The following is a 20,266-nucleotide window of genomic DNA, read 5'->3' as shown; positions in this document are numbered from 1 at the left end:
AAAAAAAAAAAAAAAACCCGTTGGGAAGTTTTGCAGCTGAGCAGGAGGGAGGTGATGAGTTTGCAGTAGGTTGGGGGCAGTAGGGAAGAGAAGGCAATAGGCTCTATTATCTGATCCAGATTCCCCACCATTCATTCCTGGTTCTTTTCTATGTCTTTAATGCACTTTTCTCCCATCTTTGAGGGCCATGACTCGTTACCAATCATTTGGTGACCTCTACAATCCCAAGTGACATCTTTGTCCTGTCCTTATTGAGGAGAGGGGGAAACAAATGAAGCCCCAAGAGGTTGCATGCTTGGATGAGGCTCCCATGTGTAGCTCCTGAGACACTATGGCAGGCAGAATTCTAGATTGAAGGTTGAGCTTCACCCCTGGAGTTACTTTGTGATGATGTTCTGTTAAATGGCAAAAGGGATTTTGCAGGTGTATTAAAGTTATTCATTAGTTGACCTAAAGTGAGGGAGATTATCTGGGTGGGCTTAACCCAATCACACGAGCCCATTCCACACAATTTCCTTCTGCTGGTAGCAGCAGCAGAAGTCAGGGAGATTTGAAGTGTGACAAGAATTTGATGGAAGGGACTGTTTCTGGTGGCAGGGACCAATGTGAAAGTATCTAAGCACAACTTCTAGAGCTGAGAGCCACCACTGGCTGACAGCTAGGAAGAAGAAGGGGATTTTAGTCTTACATCTGCAAGGAACTGAATTCTGCCAAGAACTTAAATGATCTTGGAAGTTGATTCCTCTCCAGAGTCTCTAGATAAGAGCTCCATCAGCTGACACCTTGATTTCAGTTTCATGAGACCCTGAACAAAGAATCCCATTGTGCTCACTGGGACTTCTGACCGACACAATGCTGGGATGAGAAATTGGCATTGTTTTAAGCTGTTATGTTTGTGGCACTTTGCTAACACAGCAAAATAGAAAACCCGTGGCCTATGCTTCCTGCTGTCACCCTCCAGCCAAGCTGCCTCTTAGCCTCTGTATCCAAGTAGGGGACAGGCCAGGCTCTAAGTTCTAGAGTTTTCTTTTGTGTCCTCTCAGGCTTTTCTGCCTCTCTCACTGTTGACAGCTTTCTCCTGGGCAGTCTCATTTTCTAGCTCTTTCTGACCTCTTTTGTGGGTTCCTCTTCCTCCATCTAGGTCTCATAATCTATTGTGTTCTGGCTTCCTTTTTTTTTTTTTTTCTAGGACGTCCCATTTCCACAGTTTAAATCAGTACCTCTTTAAACACTTAACGGCACCCATCTTTATCCCCAGCTCAGTGTCTCTTCTGAGCTAGACCCTAATATTCAGCTCTACTTGGATGTTTTGGCTGTTCACTCTGTAAGAATTGCTGGTTTTACTTTCCACACATCTCAAAAATATCTCCCCATTATCCCAGGCATGGCTCAAATTCTTAATTATAATATTGAAATAACCACAAATAGAGTAGTTATTTGCCTGTGGTATTTCTTCCATCTTTATTTACCTTCGACATAGCCTTTCCCCGCAAGTGGGCCCAGCAGCATAATTTGTGGAGTCTGGGGCAAAATGAAAATACGGGGCCCCTTATTTAAAACAAATTAAAAATTTCATCCATTCTTCTTTGCCTTGGTAGTCGGCTAAAAAAATAAACAGAAGAAACCTAGTTTCATATGTTTATTAAACCAAGCATGAGGCCCTTCTGTGCACAGGGCCTTATGTGACAGCATGGGATGCTTGCTCATGAGACTGGGCATGCCAGCAAGAGACCTCTCTAAAATGCAGATTCAACCTTAGACTCTCCTCCTCAAGCCTCCCTAATGGCCAGGGGGGTCATTTCAGATCAGAGATTCCTGGAATAGATCTAATTAAGATGGTAGATATTATTTTAAATAATGCCTTTTTGAGAAACTAGCTGCTTGGCTCTCTATCCTGGGAGAAGAAGGTGAAGATTCTGCCATATCAATTTTCCCAACTCAGCCAAGATTTTCCAGCATCTCCAGGACAAGTGTTCATTGCAGGCTCACCTTGATATAGTCATAGGGGCAGGGCACCTCAGGATGGTCCTCAATGTCAAATATGTCCTCAAACTGCAGGTTGACCATGAAACCCTCCTCCAGCTCGATGGTATAGAGGCATTCAGAGCTCTTGGGGTAAGGGTTTGGGAAGTCAGGGCTGGTGATCACCCCAGTCCTTTGAGTGAAGAGGTTGTCACTGCACTCCACTGTTGGAAACATAGCAGAGAAGATGGCACATCACAACCACGGCCACAGCAAGCCTTGCTTATCTGTTACTATATGATTTTCCTGATGGTCCCAAGCAGTAGACAGGGAAGGTATCAGCATCTCCATTTTACAGATGGGAAAAATGAAGCTCAATGAAAGGAAATGATTTAGCCAAGGTCTCATGTCTAGCAATTTACCGAGTTGAGACTCAAACACAGATTTTCTAATTGTCTGTCCAGGACTGTTTACCCTGTGTGAAGATCCTTCTCATCAGATCCTCTGGTTTGGGGGTCAGGGAGAGGGATGTGAGAGGGAAGGGTTTCGAGATGGAGTGGTCAGAGGGATGCCTGGACCTCTGTGATCCTGCCCTCCCTCCACCCAGAACTTCAGGAGATCCCTCATCTCCTATAGGCCCTTGACATACACCTCACTTTCTAGCCCCTGTCTTTGTTTTGTTTTTCTTTATGGTGCTATTCACTGTGTTCAATTAAATGTAGCCTTAAGCTTCCTTCTTACTTATTTTATTTTATTTTATTTTATTTTATTTTATTTTATTTTATTTTATTTTATTGAGTCAGGACCTTATTCTGTCACCTAGGTTGGAGTGCAGTGGTGCCGTCTCGGCCTACTGCAACCTCTGCCTCATGGACTCAAGTGATCCTCCCACCTCAGTCTCCTGAATAGCTGGGACTACAGGAACGTGCCACCATACCTGGCTGATTTTTGTAGTTTTTCTAGAGATGGGGCCTTGCTATGTTGCCTAGGCTGATCTCAAATTCCTAGACTCAAGCCATCTGTCTGCCTTGGCCTCCCAAAGTGCTGAGATTACAGGTGTGAGCCACCTTGCCTGGCCTTCTTACATATTTTAAATTCAGCCTGAAGGGTTCTGCATACATGGTGAACAGTAACCTAATTGGATTTTTAAGTAGACTGCAATCTACTCTTCCACTGTAATTTTAAAAATAAAATCCTAAGCCCTCCACTGACCTAATGGGCCCCCTGAGGCAAAAGGATCTCCAGAAAAACCTTAAAACGGAATTCCTGGCCATGATGGAGTGGTAGGTTAAACACTCCTTCTATATCCCTGTTTCTCTGCAGTTTGGACACAACAAGTGACCAGCATTAATGTTAAATAGAGATCATGAGAGTGAGAAAACAGACTACTCGTGGCAATAAAATACCAAATTGTAAATGATGAAGGACCTAAGGCCATGCCAGGCAAGGGTTAAGTCATGCATCCCCCGCACTGAAAGCAGAAACTATGTTCTAACGATGCTACAAAGTTTTTCTTTTTCTCCAGCAGCTGAACAAGCACTGGCCTTGCAATAAGTGATATGAAAACAATTTTCAGCTCTACCAGATGCCAACTGGCTGATCCCCACCCTGTTCCACAAGCCATAACTATGGCTTTGAATGAATAAGACATTGATTTCAGTCACTTTCTCTTGATAAGAGACTTCTGACCATGGCCTGGTTCTGGCCAGTTTACAGAGGCTGCACACTTGAATGTCTCCTGTCCTGAAAAGATATTTGGACCGTAACTGTAATACATTTAATGTGAAGTCTCCATCCCAAAATGAACATGGATCATATGTTGCATGCATGTTTGTTCAATATGCATGTGTCAGGACCACTGTCATAAATATTCATAGCTCCTCCTGTAACCTGTTGAATATGTTTAGCCAACCTGTTCAGCATAAAGCTCCTACCTCATTCCCTCCTCCTTTCAAGTGCCTGTCTCTGGTCTTGGCTGGAGGTGGTGCTTCCCAGACTATGAGGATGGCCACCTGCTGTAAGACTTTATAAGGAATAAAATCTCCTCTCTTTTTCCAAACTTACAGATTTGAAATCTTGATTTTTTAAGTTAACAGTACCAATCACAGAGTTTTGGCCAGTCACGGGTGGCCATCTGTTCAAACTACATTCGAACAAGGCAAATACCAAGCTATAAGTAATTTGGCTGTTTCTGTACCTGACTTCCATTTGCTGTCCATCACTTTTCTTCTACTTCCCATAAATCTTTTTTTTTTTTTTTTTTTTTTTTTTTTTTTTTTTTTTTTTGAGAAGGAGTCTCGCTCTGTCACCCAGGCTGGAGTGCAGTGGCCAGATCTCAGCTCACTGCAAACTCCGCCTCCCGGGTTTACGCCATTCTCCTGCCTCAGCCTCCCGAGTAGCTGAGACTACAGGTGCCCGCCACCTCGCCCGGCTAGTTTTTTTTTGTATTTTTTTAGTAGAGACGGGGTTTCACCGTGTTAGCCAGGATGGTCTCGATCTCCTGACCTCATGATCCGCCCGCCTCGGCCTCCCAAAGTGCTGGGATTACAGGCTTGAGCCACCGCGCCCGGCCTACTTCCCATAAATCTTATCCAGCATGAGCAACCCTGGAGTTGCTCTGAACATGTTCTGGTGGTGGTAGGGTGGGTGGAGGGGAGGATTCTCAAATTGTTCTTTGCTCAGTTAAACTCTGTTAAATTTAATTTGTCTCAAGTTTTTCTTTTAACAGCTCCTTAACTTTATGTTTATTTTCTTGCTCCCACTGGACTATAAGCTCTGTGAGTGCAGGAATTCTGCTTTGTTCCCCACTGCATTTACTGCACCCAAGAATCCACTGTCCTGGGAACCTAGACATGACTTTAGCCCTGCTAAGGAACCTTGATTTGTCACTAAGACTTTACCCTTGGGCCAGTTCATCCTAGATCTGGGATGTCAATGTTTCTACGCCCTTGTTCATTCTGCTTATTTGCAAATGAGAAAACTGTGGTTCTGAAAAAGGGGGCATGACTAACTTAAAGTTTCACAGCTATGAGCTGCAGGACAAGGTGAAGATAGAAGTCTCCTGAGTTCCCAACTGTTTTCATTTTTTACCCCAAGCATTCTCATGGGGGCGATCTTGCCCTCAAGAAAGCTAAAATTCCTTCTTGGTGGGGAAGGTCTTACTTTTTAAATGCACAATATACAGATAGACATACAGTACATAAACAGATGTATAGTATCTCTGTGGTGTTAAAATTTCATGGGGGAGAGAGGAACTATTAGGAAAATGATATTTTAAAAAGCTCCTGCTGACGTGTGCAAATGAAGAAAATGAGTTAGAAAGCTTGCTTTGCCCTAAGCATTCTTGGCCCTAACTGTACTCAACACATAGTAGATACTCAGTAAAAACTCAACTGAATAAAAACAATAGAAAACATACACTCTGTAAGAAAAATCCTGCACGTGCCTGTTCTTTTGGTTTTAGATCGCTTTATACTGATGTGTTATATAGGGTTTTATTCAGAAGCAAATAGCAGCTTTTGAAGGAGGAAGAAAAAAACTTTTGTCTCCAGACTTGCCCTCCTCCAGTGATCCCTCACTCAGCTTCCAAGTGAGATTTCAAGCATAGATGCTAATCCTGACTACACTAATCTACTGGCTGTTCCCTGAAACATTGCAAGTTCTTTCACACCTCTGATTGTTTGCAGAAGCTGTTCTCTCCACCTGGAAGGCCCTTCTTCTCCTTATTCCTCCATCTCTGTCAAGGGTCACAACTCTGGGAGGTGTTTGCCTGCACAGGTCTGATTGTGCTACGTCCATACTTCCATTACGTAAATGTAATGGAAACATTACTGTTAAAATAGAGACGATAAGACACTTCGCCATTTGCTTGCGTGGCCATTACCCTACTAGCCCAAGAGCTCCTCCTAGAAAGTGGCTAAACCCTTCCATTTCTCCATCCCTCTCTAAGCACAACTACAGCATAGTACGTATGTTGATGAGAGATGAAAACAAAGATAGAAGGAATGGGAAGTTTTCTGGCTGTTTCTGTTTGCCTCTTTCCTCTCTCTCTTATTCCCTTTGGACTGAGGTCTCTCTATTGCAGGGGAACTTAGCGGCCATGGAAAAGAAGAGGAAAAGGAGTTGCTGGGTAAAGCATAATTCATGGCTCAAAGAGAAAGAACTGGGAAACCCAAATTTTCCCCTAACTTGAGCAGACCAATTGCCTACAATAGGATAAGACACAGCAACCTATATAGCAAAAATCCTGCCCAGAAAGAAAGATGGCCAAATAGTCTACAGCTTCTCTCCTTTGGGAACGCAAGTTTGGGTTTCCAGGCTGGGTGGACATTTCTGCATCTTCATCCATGTGGGGTCTGAGGTGCATCATTGACTTCATTTTTACTTGTTCCTACTGCATATCTGTCTTTCTCTGAGCCTCATCTAAGGTTATTGAGGATGTGGCCTATAAGGGCAATGCATAGAATCATTAGTAGTCTCTACCTCGGCAGGTCCTGTTGTCTGTGTGGAGGATGTAGCCGAAGCGGCAGGAGCAGTAGTAGCCGCCAATGTAGTTGTGGCAGTAGTGGTCACAGGACAGCTCCTCGTCCTCCCTCTCCTTGCACTCGTCCACATCTGTAGGACAGGTAAAGCCTCTGCATCAATACATGCATGATGATGAAGACTATAGCCAACATTTATAGAGCACTTGATATGGGCCACTCACTATGTTGGGAGATTCATGCATTCTCTCATTTAATCCTCACATACAGCCCAGAGGTAGCCATTATCTTCACTTTACAGACTAGGAAACTGGAACTCAGAGAGGTTAGGCAACTTACCCAAGGTCACAAAGAACCAAGTTCAAACCCAGGCAACCTGACTTCTGGTGGGACCACTATCCTCTAACAGTTATAATAATAATAACCATGTATGGGATAACAACCTCATGAAGTATTACACATTTGTTACTACGCATTCTGTTACTATTCACATTCTATGGAGGATGAAATGGAGACATAGAGGCATTAATGAACTTAGAGTCACACAGATACTAAGTGGCAGACCCGGGATTTAAATCCAGACAAGCTGGGTACAGAGCTTGTGCTCTTAACTTCTACCTCATGCTTTCTTTCTTTCTGCCCCTAATGTGGGTCAAGCCCTGTCCTAGGCATTTGAATGTACATTTCCCCAAAAGGGATAAACAAATGGCCAATAAGCACATGAAAAAGTGTTCAACACTGCTAGCCATTAAGGGAATGTAATTTAAACCACAATCAGGTACCACTACATACCCACCAGAGTGATTAAAATTTTTAAAAATTGACAACATCTAATGTTGGTGCAGATGTGGACCAGCCAGAACTCTCGTACATTGGGGGACAGATAAAAAGTGGTACATTTGCTTTGGAAAAGGTCTGGCAGTGTCTCATAAAGCTAAACATATACTTATCCTCTGACCCAGCAATTCTTCTTTTATATATTTACTCAATAGAATTGAAAACATATGTTTGCAAAAAGACTTGTACAAGAAAGTTCATAAAAACTTTATTAGTGAGAGCCAAAAAATGGGTAGATCCCAAGTAGCCATCAACGAGAGAATGGGTAAACATACTTTAGTATATTCGTACAATGGAAAATTACTCTGCCGGCAAAAGGAGCAAATTACTGATGCAAGCAACACACGAATGAACTTCAAAAACATGATGCTGAGTAAAAGAATCCTCATCCCCAAAATATATTCTCTACGTGTTCATTTAAATGAAGTTTTAGAAGAGGCAAGAATTAATCTATAGCAGGAAAAAAAATGAAAACAGTTGCTTCCTCTAAGGGAAGTGAGAGCAGAGATTGACTGGGTGGGGACACAAAGGAACCCTCTGGGCTGGTGGTAAAGTTCAATGTCTTGTTAGAGGTTTGGGTTACACACAAATAAAGATTTTTCAAAATTCAACAAATGTGTACATGAGATATGTGTATTTCATTTTATGTCAATTTTACACGAAGAGAAAAAATACTGTGAACAAATATTGAACTCTAGCAAGATAATATGCATGCTGAATTATTTAGGAAGAAGTGTACTGATGTCTGCAATTTACGTTAAAACACTTTGTAAAAGATGAATTGCTGGATGGATAGAGGATAGATGGATGGATAGATATGTGATAGAGCAAATGCAGTAAGACATTAATGGTAGAATCTATGTGGTGCATAATCTATGTGGTGCATACACAGATTTCCATCGTAAAGGAGAGGGCACAGGACAGTTTTCATCTTCGGAGAGAGACAGAGACCTGAGGATGAGTCGGTTCTCCAACTTACCCACAGCCATGTAGTGGGCATCAAAGCCTGTGAATCGCTCCTCATTGGAGAAATCTGACCGGAAAGTGATGGACATGAAGGAGCCAGGGGAGAGGACCACCTCCTGGCCGGGAGTCTGCTCTGTGTCTGTGGTCTCCCTGCCACAGAAGGTTGCCAGCACCTGGTCCTCAGTTTCTACCTTTGAGGTCAAAGACAAAGGGAACAAGGTGAGCAGTTTCCCAGCTAGGCTTCTTTTCTTATCTTTAAAAGAAAAAGGAAGAGGCCACCCAAGAGTAGGTTAGTCAGCCTGAGAAACCCAAAGAAAGGAGGTTAAGGATTCTTGAGAAAAGATGCATTACAGGTTAAGTCAATGTGGACATCTGATCAGTTTCATTCATCTTATTTAGTTCCATTAGAAGTAACTTGATATTTGTTGTTCCTGTCAATAACCAAAAGGCTTATTTATTAAAAATAACTCAATATGAAAGTTGTAAAAAAGTTAGATGACCTCACAGACAGATTCTCTGTGCAACAGGAACTTAACACCTTTCCAAAGAATGGAAACTGTATACACAATATAAGTCATTCATTGATATCCAAGGTGTGCCTACTGCTGAGCAAAGCATGAGATGGAGGTGATGAGAGATAGTCAGACACAGTTCTGTGCACAGGACAGCAGTGTTGAGGTTGAGGAACACAGACACAGGCAGGTATTATTCAGTGTGACAAGTGCTTTCATACAAGCAGAAGCACTGCATATACACTCAAAACAGGCAAACAATCTACATTAGAATATAAGCTACAGGAGAGAAGGACTTATTTTCTTTAGAGATGTGTCTTCAGTTCATGGAACAGGACCTGGCACATAGTAGTTATCCAATAAACATTTGTTTACAAGAACTAAAAGTACAAGCCCCATTCTGTGAACAGTGAGTAGCCAGGGAGTCTGTGGGGATTGTAGGAGGAGATGTACTTGGAAGGATACATGGAAAGTAAATTATGGTTGACCTTGAATGCCATTAATTCTGTGAGTAAGTGGAAGACACTGAAAACTTTTAAGCAGGAAAGTCATGTAGTGAACATTAATGTTTAATAGGCAGTCTTAATATAGAACTATTTATTGGAATCATCCAAAAATAGTTTGAGTGTGTATCTCTGTGTGTACATGTTTGTGTTAAGACTTAGATGCAAAAAACATGCCTGTTTTCTAAAAGAATTCCCTTCTTTGGAAGAGCTAGAGGCTCTGTGCGAATTCAGAGATCCAAGCAAAGATCCTAAACTGGTGGCTTAAAGCTGAATTTATGTGAGACAGGAGTTTGGGAAGCTTCGTATGATAGCTAGTTGGTATATTTATTTGAGTATGAATTCTTGACGTACCTATTCAATTATCTTATACCTAATTCAATTCTTATAAGTTGTATTTGTGTTTGCAACCTCTGGACTAATATTTTAGCCAAGATGTATGAAAAAAATCTCTTACCAAGAATGATTCCTGCTGCCTTTCAAAGTCATTAAAGAAACGTTCTCAAAGGCTGCCTATCTCTAGTAGCTTCTAATGAATTCATTGTTTTGTTCATTAGCTTAGCATGTCAGAAATATCTTGACATTTGACACTTCTGTTTTGAAACTAATGGTTTATTTATTTAAAATAAGTGAGAGTTTTAAAGAAAAACAATTTGCCCTGGCAACAAAACACAAGTACAATTAATCACTAACTTTGGGAATTGAAGTGTAAACAGAAGATGAGATCATGGCTTTGGTATTTATTTCTCTTCTCTGCAGATACCAGCCGAACTCACACCAGTCTTGTTACTGTAGAATGTGCCTATCTGCACACAGCTGAAATGTCACTTTCTTGAACCCCCAGCTGCTGTATTATTTTGTCTGACTCAGTTTTCCAGATAGCCAAAGGTTTACCTAACTATAATTAAAAATTTTCTTTTTGGTGTAACACTTTTTTAAAAAGTTCTTTAAAGAAGTACCCACTTTCTCTAGCGAAACATGCTAACCCTTTCTTGGTGATCCAGGGACATTATTATGAATGTCAGCCATTGGGATACTACATTAAAGTGATAATCTTGGGGATATGGAGTTGTGTAATGTCGCTTGACCTGCATTAAACACTGCTGGACTATAAAGCCTTGAAATTCTGAAATCTTCTTTATGTAGTGTTTTATTTCTTGTCTTTTTATCAGCCTATTCACTGTACTTTTCTGTCTGCTTATTTTTAATATGTTGTGAATTAGAAACCAGTTAAACTGCTCTTGCTAGAACTTAATAAAAAAAGGCTAAATAGATTTAGAATGAGGGCTTGGGAAAGGGATTCTTCTGTGAGTAACTGCATGAACTAGAGTACACTATCTTTGTGACCTCTGCTTTGGAGTAATATGATATTTAGGAACCTGGCAGTTGGAGGTCCTGGGTCCTGTTCCTGACACTGCCATATCCTGCATTTTGGGCCATCTCCTTTCTAGCTCTCAGTTATCCACCTGTAAACACAGGGGTTTAGACTAGCTGAGCTCTAGATTCCTTTCCAGTTCGGACATAGTAGTCATCATAGTCTAACAGAATTCTAACAAATCATCATAGTCATATATCATGTAAACCAACCAGAAGATGGTAAGCAGGAATTTTAACACTCAGATCACTGCCTGTTGATGAACTTGAACTTGTTAATAATGAATAGTCATGCCTTGGGCATTAACAGTTCCAGCTACACAGCCTTCTTTCTGTAACTTGGTATCCCCAAGGCCTCTTGGGTTTTGCAATGACTGGGACGTGAACTTTTCAATAAACCCACTGGTCATTTGGATTAGGGAGATACTACTGAGGGTCTGCGATAAATGACCTCCCTCCTTGTAACGTGTGGGCTTAAGGATCTTTTCGTAATGGCAGATAAATGGTTATCACCTGCAGAGCCACAGTATTCCAGAGAACAGGAAGCATGCCCCAGCTGAGGCCCATGGGAAAATCTGAGCCATACATCCTTTTAGAAGCAGAGAAGAGAAGGCCAGTAGCCTGGGGCCCTGGGAATTCAGCCTGTAGCTCAGAATAGAGTCCTGGAATATCAGAACTGGGCAGGACCTTTAAGAGCTATTTCTATCTGCCTCCTTCTATAGGAAACAGAGGTCAAGAGAGGGGAAGTGACTTGCTCAAGACTGGAGAGATAACACGAACATTTTCTGATATCAGTTTTGCTTTAGGAACTATTCTGAGATGAGAGAAAAGAACCCACCAACCCAGAGAGTACATGACTAAAGACACAGACACTTGGCCAAACAATTTTCCTGGCTCAAAGGGCTCTTGAAACCTTATCTCGGGTGCATGGACTGTCTCTTAGAGAGGATGTAGCTCACTGACAGCTCCAGTCATAACTTAAACAGAGGGGTCACTGGCCCTGGTTAACATTTGCATCCTCTGCTGTGGAGTATGGAGTTCTATAAAGATCATTTACCTCTGAGTATAGGCGGATTCAGACCTAGCTTCTATTTGGACTGTCCGTCTCAGAGGTCATCACATCAACATGATGGAGAGACCTTATCAAGTGAAGACAAAACATTCATAATAATAGAGACCCACGTGGCTGAGAATCATAAACTCTTCATTTTTCTATTTCTTCTTGTGGGCAACTGTGTCCTTACAGACTTGTTATTTAGGACACCAACATGTGGCTGTATGTCCTCAATTTGTTTTCTTTGAACTCAATTCACCAAATATGTGTGTACTAAGTTCTGTCTACATTTTAATGTGAAGGATGCCAAAATTATTTATTTGTTATATGAGCTTAATAAGCAAGTTCCCTGCCTCAGGAATGTAGAAGAATAAGATAAGTACTCAAAGGTATATGTGTTGGGGTATTGTCAGGGTATGGTAAGTGCAATCAAAGATAGGCTGCCCTGGGGGTTTAAGGAATGGAAAAGATTGCATCCAGCTGAGGGGAATCAGAAACCATTTAGGGAGAAGAGAATAATCTTTGAGCTGGAGACTGAAACATGAATATAATTTAGGCAGGTAGAAATCGTGGATGGATGATAGGGGGTGGGTAGAGTATGTAGGGAGAGGAAATAGTGAAGGCCTGGGATATTCAAGTCTCAACTGCTCCTCCCCACTACCCATTGCCTGGCATCAGAAAGGGGCTCTGTTGAGGACGGAGAGCTGGGAAGGCAGATCTGAAAAGGAGAAGCCAAGAGGCTTTGGTTTCCATGAGTTTCCTACCTCAGCAGAAACAGCACAAACCTCCTAGGCAAAACTATGGCAAGGCAGCAGGGGTTGACCAAATTTTTGTGGAAGGACAGATACTCTATGGAAGAACAGCTACTCTCACTATGTATGGTTGTTCTCTGCATGTCCATGAATTCATTACATCAGCTTAACAAATGCATTGACGGCTACCAAATGGCTCCTCGAAGCAGTGTATAGAGAAAGCAGCCCAGGAGGGATTGTTCTCCTTTTATAGATGAGGAAATTGAAGCCCAGATAATCTGAACCAATTGGGCAAAGTGACTGGTGGATCTAGTGAGTGGAGAAAGAATCTCATAATAAATGAATCTAGTGAGTGGTGGCTTTAGGTCCACAATTGCAACATCCTGATTCCCTAGCCAGTACTCCTCTAAGACATTAGGTAAATAAAGGCTGTCTTATAACCCAAATGCCTCGTGGCTTTGTTTGTCAGTGTTCCCGAGCTATCTCCTGGAGCCTTTCTGAAATCTGCTCAGGGCCCTTGAGGAGCATTGCAGACCTAATTTAGGCAGACATTTAGGGAGTATGCTGGATTACCCTGTTGCCAGTTTAGTTACTCTGGGAGTTACGTTCCCTAGACTTTCTTTCCCTGTATAATTCCAGATTAGAGTTGGCCAAAAGAGGAATTTGTGCAAGTTGGGACGGCAATAGTCATCACTCACTGAAGGTTGTTTTGTAATCACATACAGAGAAAGAAAGGTGTAGATGTGTCCAATACATCCTCACTTGCTCTCACGTTCCTCTACTCTGAACCCAGCTCTTCTTTATAACTGCTGGCTCTGATGACCAACAGTGGCCCATGCCTATCACCAGATGCTTTCAGGTGAAACCACAGAGGTGGTAGCTGCTTACAGCCAACAACTTCTCAGAGACCCCTTTCCATGAGCCTCCCCTTCATAGTTGCACTTTGGCCCCTTAGGTAGAATTGACTTATCAGATTCTCTTGCAGATGCAAGTATTTCCACCCATTCTAGGGCTTTAAAAGAACTGCTTGGTGACGACCTTTTCTGTAATCCTCTAACTCCCCATTCCCAACTTTCACTTGCCCAACTCCTTCTATAATTAACGTGAGTTCTAATACCCATAAATATTCATTATCTCATATTACTCATAAAGACTTTGCCTTCCTGATTGAAGTCTGACTGATATAGTTATTGATACCAGAAGTAGAATGCTGCAGTAACAGAAAACTAGAATATGTGGCTTCAGTTTTGGGATTGGCTAGCAAGTAAATATTAGAAAAACAGTGAAGAGACTGCTATAGGAGTATAAAACAGACCACTTGAGTAATGCAGTGGTGAATCAATTGGCAAAACTTGTCTGCGGCAACTTAGAAGGTAGAAAAGTGTATGTAATGGGCCAAGTGTGGTGCCTCACACCTGTAATCCCAGAAATTTGGGAGGCCTAGGTGAGAGGATCACTTGAGCCCAGGAGTTCAAGAGCAGCCTAGGCAACATAGCAAGACCCTGTCTCTACAAAAAGTGCAAAAATTAGCCAGGTGTGGTGGTGTGGTACGTGCCTGTAGTCCCAGCTACCCTGGAGGTTGGGGTGGGAGGATCGTTTGAGCTTGGGAGGTTGAAGATGCGGTGAGCCAAGATCATGCCACTACATTCTAGCCTGGGCAACAGAGGACAGAGAGAGACCCTGTCTAAGAAAAAAAAGAAAGAAAGAAAGAAAAAGAAAACTGTATGTAATGAACTTGCATATTTGGCTAAGGAAATCTTTAGACAGAATGTTGAAAGTGTCAGTATGTTCTTCTAGTTGTATATGGCAACGTACTTCAGGAAGAAGTAAGTCTCCAATACGTGAGTGGAACTTAGAGGAAACATAGAGCGCCCAGAACTAGATGGGTTGGAAAACAGTCTACCCACTAGTAAAAGATTTTAAGGCTGGGTGCAGTGGCTCCCTCCTATAATCCCAGTACTTTGGGAGGCCGAGGTGGGTGGATCACGAGGTCAGGAGTTCGAGACCAGCCTGGCCAACATAGTGAAGCCCTATCTCTACTAAAAATACAAAAATTAGCTGGGTGTGGTGGTGGGTGCCTGTAGTCCCAGCTACTCGGGAGACTGAGGCAGAAGAATTGCTTGAACCTGGGAGGAGGAGGTTGCAGTGAGCTGAGATCATGCCATTGCACTCCAGCCTGGGCAACAGAGCAAGACTCTGTCTCACAAAAAAAAAAAAAAAAAAAAAAAAAAAAAAAGAAAGATTTTAAAACCAAAAATGGCTTCAGGGTAAATGTCAAATCAATGGTGTGGCTGTAAGAATTATTTGTCAAGACCTAGACTATTTAAGGCAGTACCTAGTACTACCTATCAGCCAGACCACAAGGCACCTAAGAATCTTAAGAACATTGTTCTGTAGCACCCTGACATGCCCTTCAAAGTAGGAAGGTCTATTTTGAAAAGAACTGTGGATATGTTTTTCATCTAGTGGAGTGAACTATATTCTGCTACATAGGAGACCCAAAAAGATTTTAAGGGAGCTATATCAGCTTGGACTAGAAATGACTGTGACAATTCAAAATGAAAAGAGGCTCCCGAGCTTCAGGTTTCTATGTATAGGAAGTGAGCCAAATAGGCTACTCAGCTGCAAACATGGGCCATTTCTTATAGAAAGGAAAGAACGTCTTAGAAGGCAAAGCTAAGAAGCCAGAGGCAGAGTCAAGACCAGAGGCAAGAGCCACTCTCACCACTCCCAGAGAGCAGTGGACTGGGGATCTACTCTCACCACTCCCAGGAAGCAGAAGTGGGCTCTAATCAAGGAATATTCTTGGTATCTGGAGTCGGCAACGTGTGCCTGGCTAAATTTCAGAAATACTATGGAGCAGTAATTGCTATAAGCCTCCCATTTTTTTCATTTTTCAATGGAAATTCTATTGTGGTTATCTTATTCTTCTCTCACCAAGACAAGGAGATATTGAGCATGTGGAGAGAAAATAACTTTTCTTTTGGGTTCAGAGATCTCTAAATCCAGAGGAGATGTACTTCAAGAGCTATATCTTTGTTTGTCATCTGATTCTAGACCTGATTTAGATCATGAGGTCCTGGAGTTCAAGCCTGACCTGCTAATAGGATAAAACTTTGAGAGAAGGGGCAAACGTGCGTTTCACGTATGCAAAGAACATGAATTATTTTGTCCCTAGGATAGATTATAATATATTGTTTGCAAAAATTATTCACAATAATCTCTTCCATTTCTGCACACAGACAATTTTTGCAATATAACTTCACCACTCATTGATTGACCTAACTTGCTTTGATAATAAGTATACAACACGTTTAAAGCAGTATAATATTTCCAAACTTAGGCCTCAAGGGGCCTTGTAGCTATTAACAAAGATTCTTTGCTTAGCCAAACTTTAGTCAGCTTCTGAAACATCTCCTCGGCTCATTTGTGTACTTCCTTGTAAAACTCAGTTTTAGCAAAATATTTGCTGAATCAGTGTAGCAAGAATGCCCCATCTCTGAAATCTTTACACCCTAGAGATTGAATTGGGATCTTCATCCTCCACCATCCCCTAGGTGCTGTCTGATCATCTTGGCCCATCATCAGCAAGAATCCTGTTAGGTCATTTTAGCTAGAACCCCCCTTACCCCTGATGTTTCCTCTTAGTAATTTAACATCCGCTGACCTCCACCCTGCTCCCTGGCTTTAAATCCCCACTTGCCCATGCTATACTCAAAATCGAACCCAATCTCTCTCCCTCACTGCAAAATCCCATTGTCGTGGTCCCTATAGTTTTTGTCCTGGTCCTGAATAAAGTCTGCCTTACCACACTTTAACAAGTATAATTGAATAATTTTTTCTTTAATACTTACATATGTGGAATACTGCCCTGAGGCAACTGTGTGAAGAAGCCCTGTGAGGCCTACCGGAGAATCAGTGGCCACAGAGGGCAGAGATGAACCGTCTGATTAAAATCTCTAGACCAATTCACTGGCATTCACCATTAGCCACGAGATGAGCAACTCAGGCCATCTTTGATCTTCCAGCTTCAGACATGCCTCTGAGCAACTGTAGCTGCATGAACGACCTCAGGCTAATCCAGCAAAAAGACCATCTCATTGGGCCCAGCTCAAACGCCTGACCACAGAATCATAAGCAAACAAAATGGATGTTGTTTTAGCTACTAACTATTGGAGTAGTTTATCATACAGCAATAGATAACTTTTATAGCAATTAAGAAAGTGATTTGGGACAAAGAATAGGCTGATGTTTGTAAACTGAAATTTGGAGAATCACAATCTCATGGGTTCCTGGGGCCTCAAAAGTCACCTAGTCTAACCTATTATCTTTTTACCACACCCTTAGTGAATATCATACCACCTTTTCACTATCAGCTGCAGGGATGAGAAACTCAGTATCTTCCAAGATAGATCAGGCTGTTTGGATTATCCTGGACTTTGAAAGCTACTTGGGAGGCTGAGGGAGGAGAATGGCATAAACCCGGGAGGCGGAGCTTGCAGTGAGCTGAGATCCGGCCACTGCACTCCAGCCTGGGCGACAGAGCGAGACTCCGTCTCAAAAAAAAAAAAAAAAAGAAAGTTATCTCTTGGCTCCATATCTGGGAATATAACCTAGGGAAAAATATTCCAAATGTGGAAAAAAAACTTTTATAAACAGAGATATTTATAGCAGTCATATAATAATAGAATACTGGAAATACTGTAAATATCCCATTCTAGAGAAATAGTTAAATTAGTATTAACTTCTAAACACAAGGCAGTCATGAATTATCACACTCATGGAGAGTTTATAGCAATATGTAAATATTCTTAGGAGGCGATACTAAGTGAAAAAGCAGAAAAAATAGTATATATGGTATAATTATACCTATGTTGAAAGTATGCATTGAAAATAAGAAGGAGAAGGAATTAGAGTGACTCTTAGCAATGGTTAGTGGAACTATAGGTAATTTTTCTTCTTCCTCTCTTTTTACATTTAAAAAGACACTTGAGCTCAAAGCTGCTTCTCTCTAGCTTTCACCCCATGGTATAAAATCGGTTAATTCAAGTCAACAAACAAGGGGGGCACACAGGAGGAGCAACTAAACCAGCCTGGAAATGCAGGGTCATGCATCTGCTGTCACCCGCCTCCCCTCGAGTCTTCCCTTCATCACAGAACATGGTGTGGGTGCTCCTCAGCACTCTGTCGCCCCCTCTCATTTCTCTAGCCCTTGGGTCTCAACAGAGTTGAAAAAGAGATCTTTGTTTCATAAACAAGGTGAAAAGTAAAATTCTGAGAAAACATCAAGAAACTCAGAATACCTAAGTCACATATGACAGTGTATGGCAGCGAGGGTCTCATGTCAGGGGACAGTTTTTGTGACTGTGAAGTCCAAGGAGTGAGTAGGTAGGTGTAAGTGGATGGCTAAGGGGAGACAGAAGAGTTTCTTAGTCCAGAGTTCATGAAGACCTAAAGGAAAGGAAAGAGAGAGAGAGAAAAAAAGAGAAGAAAGATCTTAGATGTTTAAGAAAGGTTGCAATAAGAGCATCTCTGCCCTTTGTTGACTTCTCAAGAGTGAGTCAAATTGTGAATTGTTTTCAATTTGTTAGGTTTTCTGTTTCTTTAGGATGCAACCCCTTACTTACTAGGGCACCTCATTTTTATATGATCTTCTCCAGTGATTAGATGTTAGAAAAATTACTTAAACTCTCTGTACTATAGGGCGAATTGTGTCCCCCTAGAATACATGTTCAAGTTCTAACCCCTGTTTCTCTGCATGCGACGTTATATGGAAATAGGTCTTCGCAGATGTAATCAAGTTAAGATGACACTACACAGCTTTAGAGCGGACCCTAACCCAATGACTGGTATCCTCATAAGAAGAGGGAAGTTTGGACACAGAGACATACACAGAGGGAAGACAGCCATGTGAAGACAGAGGCAGAGATTAGAGTTACGCTGCCATTAGCCAAGGAGTGCCAAAGACTGCTGGCCTACAACTGCCTATTCTAGCTTTCTAGAATAGGCAAGGAAGAATTCTCCCCTGGAACGCTCAGAGGGAGCATGGTCCTGCCGACACCTCGATTACAGGCATTTCACCTCCAGAACTGCGTGAAAACAAATTTCTGTGGTTAAGAAACTTAACCATTTAAACAGCCACCTAGTTTGTGATCATTTATTACAGAAGTCCTAGAAAGCTAATATTCTCTGTATACAGGTCTTCTCATATGTCAAATAGTGAAAATAATAGTATTTCTATCACAGAACTGTTGTAAATAGGATGGGAGTTGATATACGTAAAACACTCAGAGAAGTGCCCGGGATATGTTGAGCACTCAGTACATCAATGAGAAAAACAGGACTGCTGAGATCCATCCACCAACCCAGATGACACGTTCTGGCTCCCAGCTAGTTGCCATGGGTCACTTCATGTATTTGGAGAACATTAAGAAGCTGAGATTGTCCCTGGATACCCTCTATTTTCTCCATTTCACTCCTTTCCTAATCTTGCTGAAGCCATCAGCAGTGGTTTCCCCTTTTGTGGGGACTGAGAACCCAGGCTGATAGAGCTGGAAGGGCGCCTAGAGAGACCTCCCAACCCAGCCTCCTCCTCTGGCAGGTGGTTTATTAGCTGTTTGGCTCTTCACACTTTGCAAAGCCTTGCAACAGTCCTGGGGCTGGGAGACTTCAAAAGGGTACTCTTAAGTTGTGAAAGGCGATCAGAGCAAAGTGAGGGGGTCTCTGAAGGCTTCTGTCCACAAGAAGATAGATAGCATTAAGTCTAGGAATTTCTCTCTTTACTTTGTTGTGTTTCAAAAGATTTGTAGGCCAATGATTCACTGATAGCCCCAGGCCGACTCCTGCTCATTGTGAGTGCTTGGTAATTCTGAGCTCACCTTCAGGGAAAGTCCATCACTCCCAGCCGCTGGGCCAGTGGTTAATGGCCCAGTCCTGCTACTTCACCAGGTAGCTTTAATTTCAGTTAAGGATCTGAGTAGAAGCAAGTTAAAGGCACCTGATACCAGATAGAAACCTGGGCCTAGAAACGAAGGAGGCATCTGGTATGTGTGTTTGCATGTGTGTGCTGCACTTCAGAAGCTCTTGAAAGCCACATAAAGTAAAAATAACAAAGCTGGCAGATCTAAGCTCAAGTTGACTCCAAATGAGAGGTTCTGGAAGTTAATGCTCCAGTTCTGGCTCAAGTCTTTTGACCATAAAAAAAAGAGTAATAATAATCAGCCAGGCACCATGGCCCATGCCTGTAATCCCTGCATTTTGGAAAGCCGAGATGGGTGAATCACGAGGTCAGGAGTTCAAGACCAGCCTGGCCAACATGGTGAAACCCTGTCTCTAGTAAAAACACAAAAATTAGCCTGGCATCCTGGTGGGCGCCTGTAATCCCAGCTACTCGGGAGGCTGAGGCTCAAGAATTGCTTGAATCCGGAAGGCAGAGGTTTCGGTGAGCAGAGATCACGCCATTGCACTCCAGCCTGGGTGACAGAGTGAGACTCCACCAAAAAAAAAAAAAAAGTAATAAAAATAATGATGTTGATAATAATTCCTCATTCTATGTGGAACTTTCCAGTTGACAGGACACATTTACCTTCTCTATCTTATTTGCTCCTAATGGCAGTCATGTAGTGAATGCACTTCAGGGAGACAGTTCTGAGTCCAGGGAGGTGACAGGACTCCCCCAAGTCCACATAGCCTACAAGTAGCAGACCTGAGACAACATCCGGATGTTCTGACAACCAGGTTTGGCTCAATAATTGGAATCACACAGCTGATAAGCCACCTGCCAGAGCAAAGGTCAGAGCTGAAAAGATCATGAAAAGACCTCAAG

At 42.2% G+C, this 20,266-nt stretch overlaps 1 protein-coding gene across 2 annotated transcripts in view; it reads right to left on the bottom strand.

Moving 5' to 3' along the window:
* MASP1 (mannan binding lectin serine peptidase 1) overlaps positions 1–20,266 on the bottom strand; it is a 74,357-nt gene that overhangs the window by 36,313 nt on the left and 17,778 nt on the right. For both annotated transcript variants that reach the window (XM_010352546.2, XM_010352554.2), the window contains exons 3-5: positions 8,260–8,437; positions 6,445–6,576; positions 1,990–2,186 (exon numbers count right to left, since the gene is read on the bottom strand). In XM_010352546.2, the coding sequence (XP_010350848.1) occupies positions 1,990–2,186; positions 6,445–6,576; positions 8,260–8,437 (507 nt within the window). The remainder of the gene's footprint in view (positions 1–1,989; positions 2,187–6,444; positions 6,577–8,259; positions 8,438–20,266) is intronic.

The sequence above is a fragment of the Rhinopithecus roxellana genome, chromosome 1, assembly GCF_007565055.1.
Source record: "Rhinopithecus roxellana isolate Shanxi Qingling chromosome 1, ASM756505v1, whole genome shotgun sequence".
Classification (NCBI taxonomy): Eukaryota; Metazoa; Chordata; class Mammalia; order Primates; family Cercopithecidae; genus Rhinopithecus; species Rhinopithecus roxellana.
This window is presented reverse-complemented; position numbering and strand designations above follow the sequence as displayed.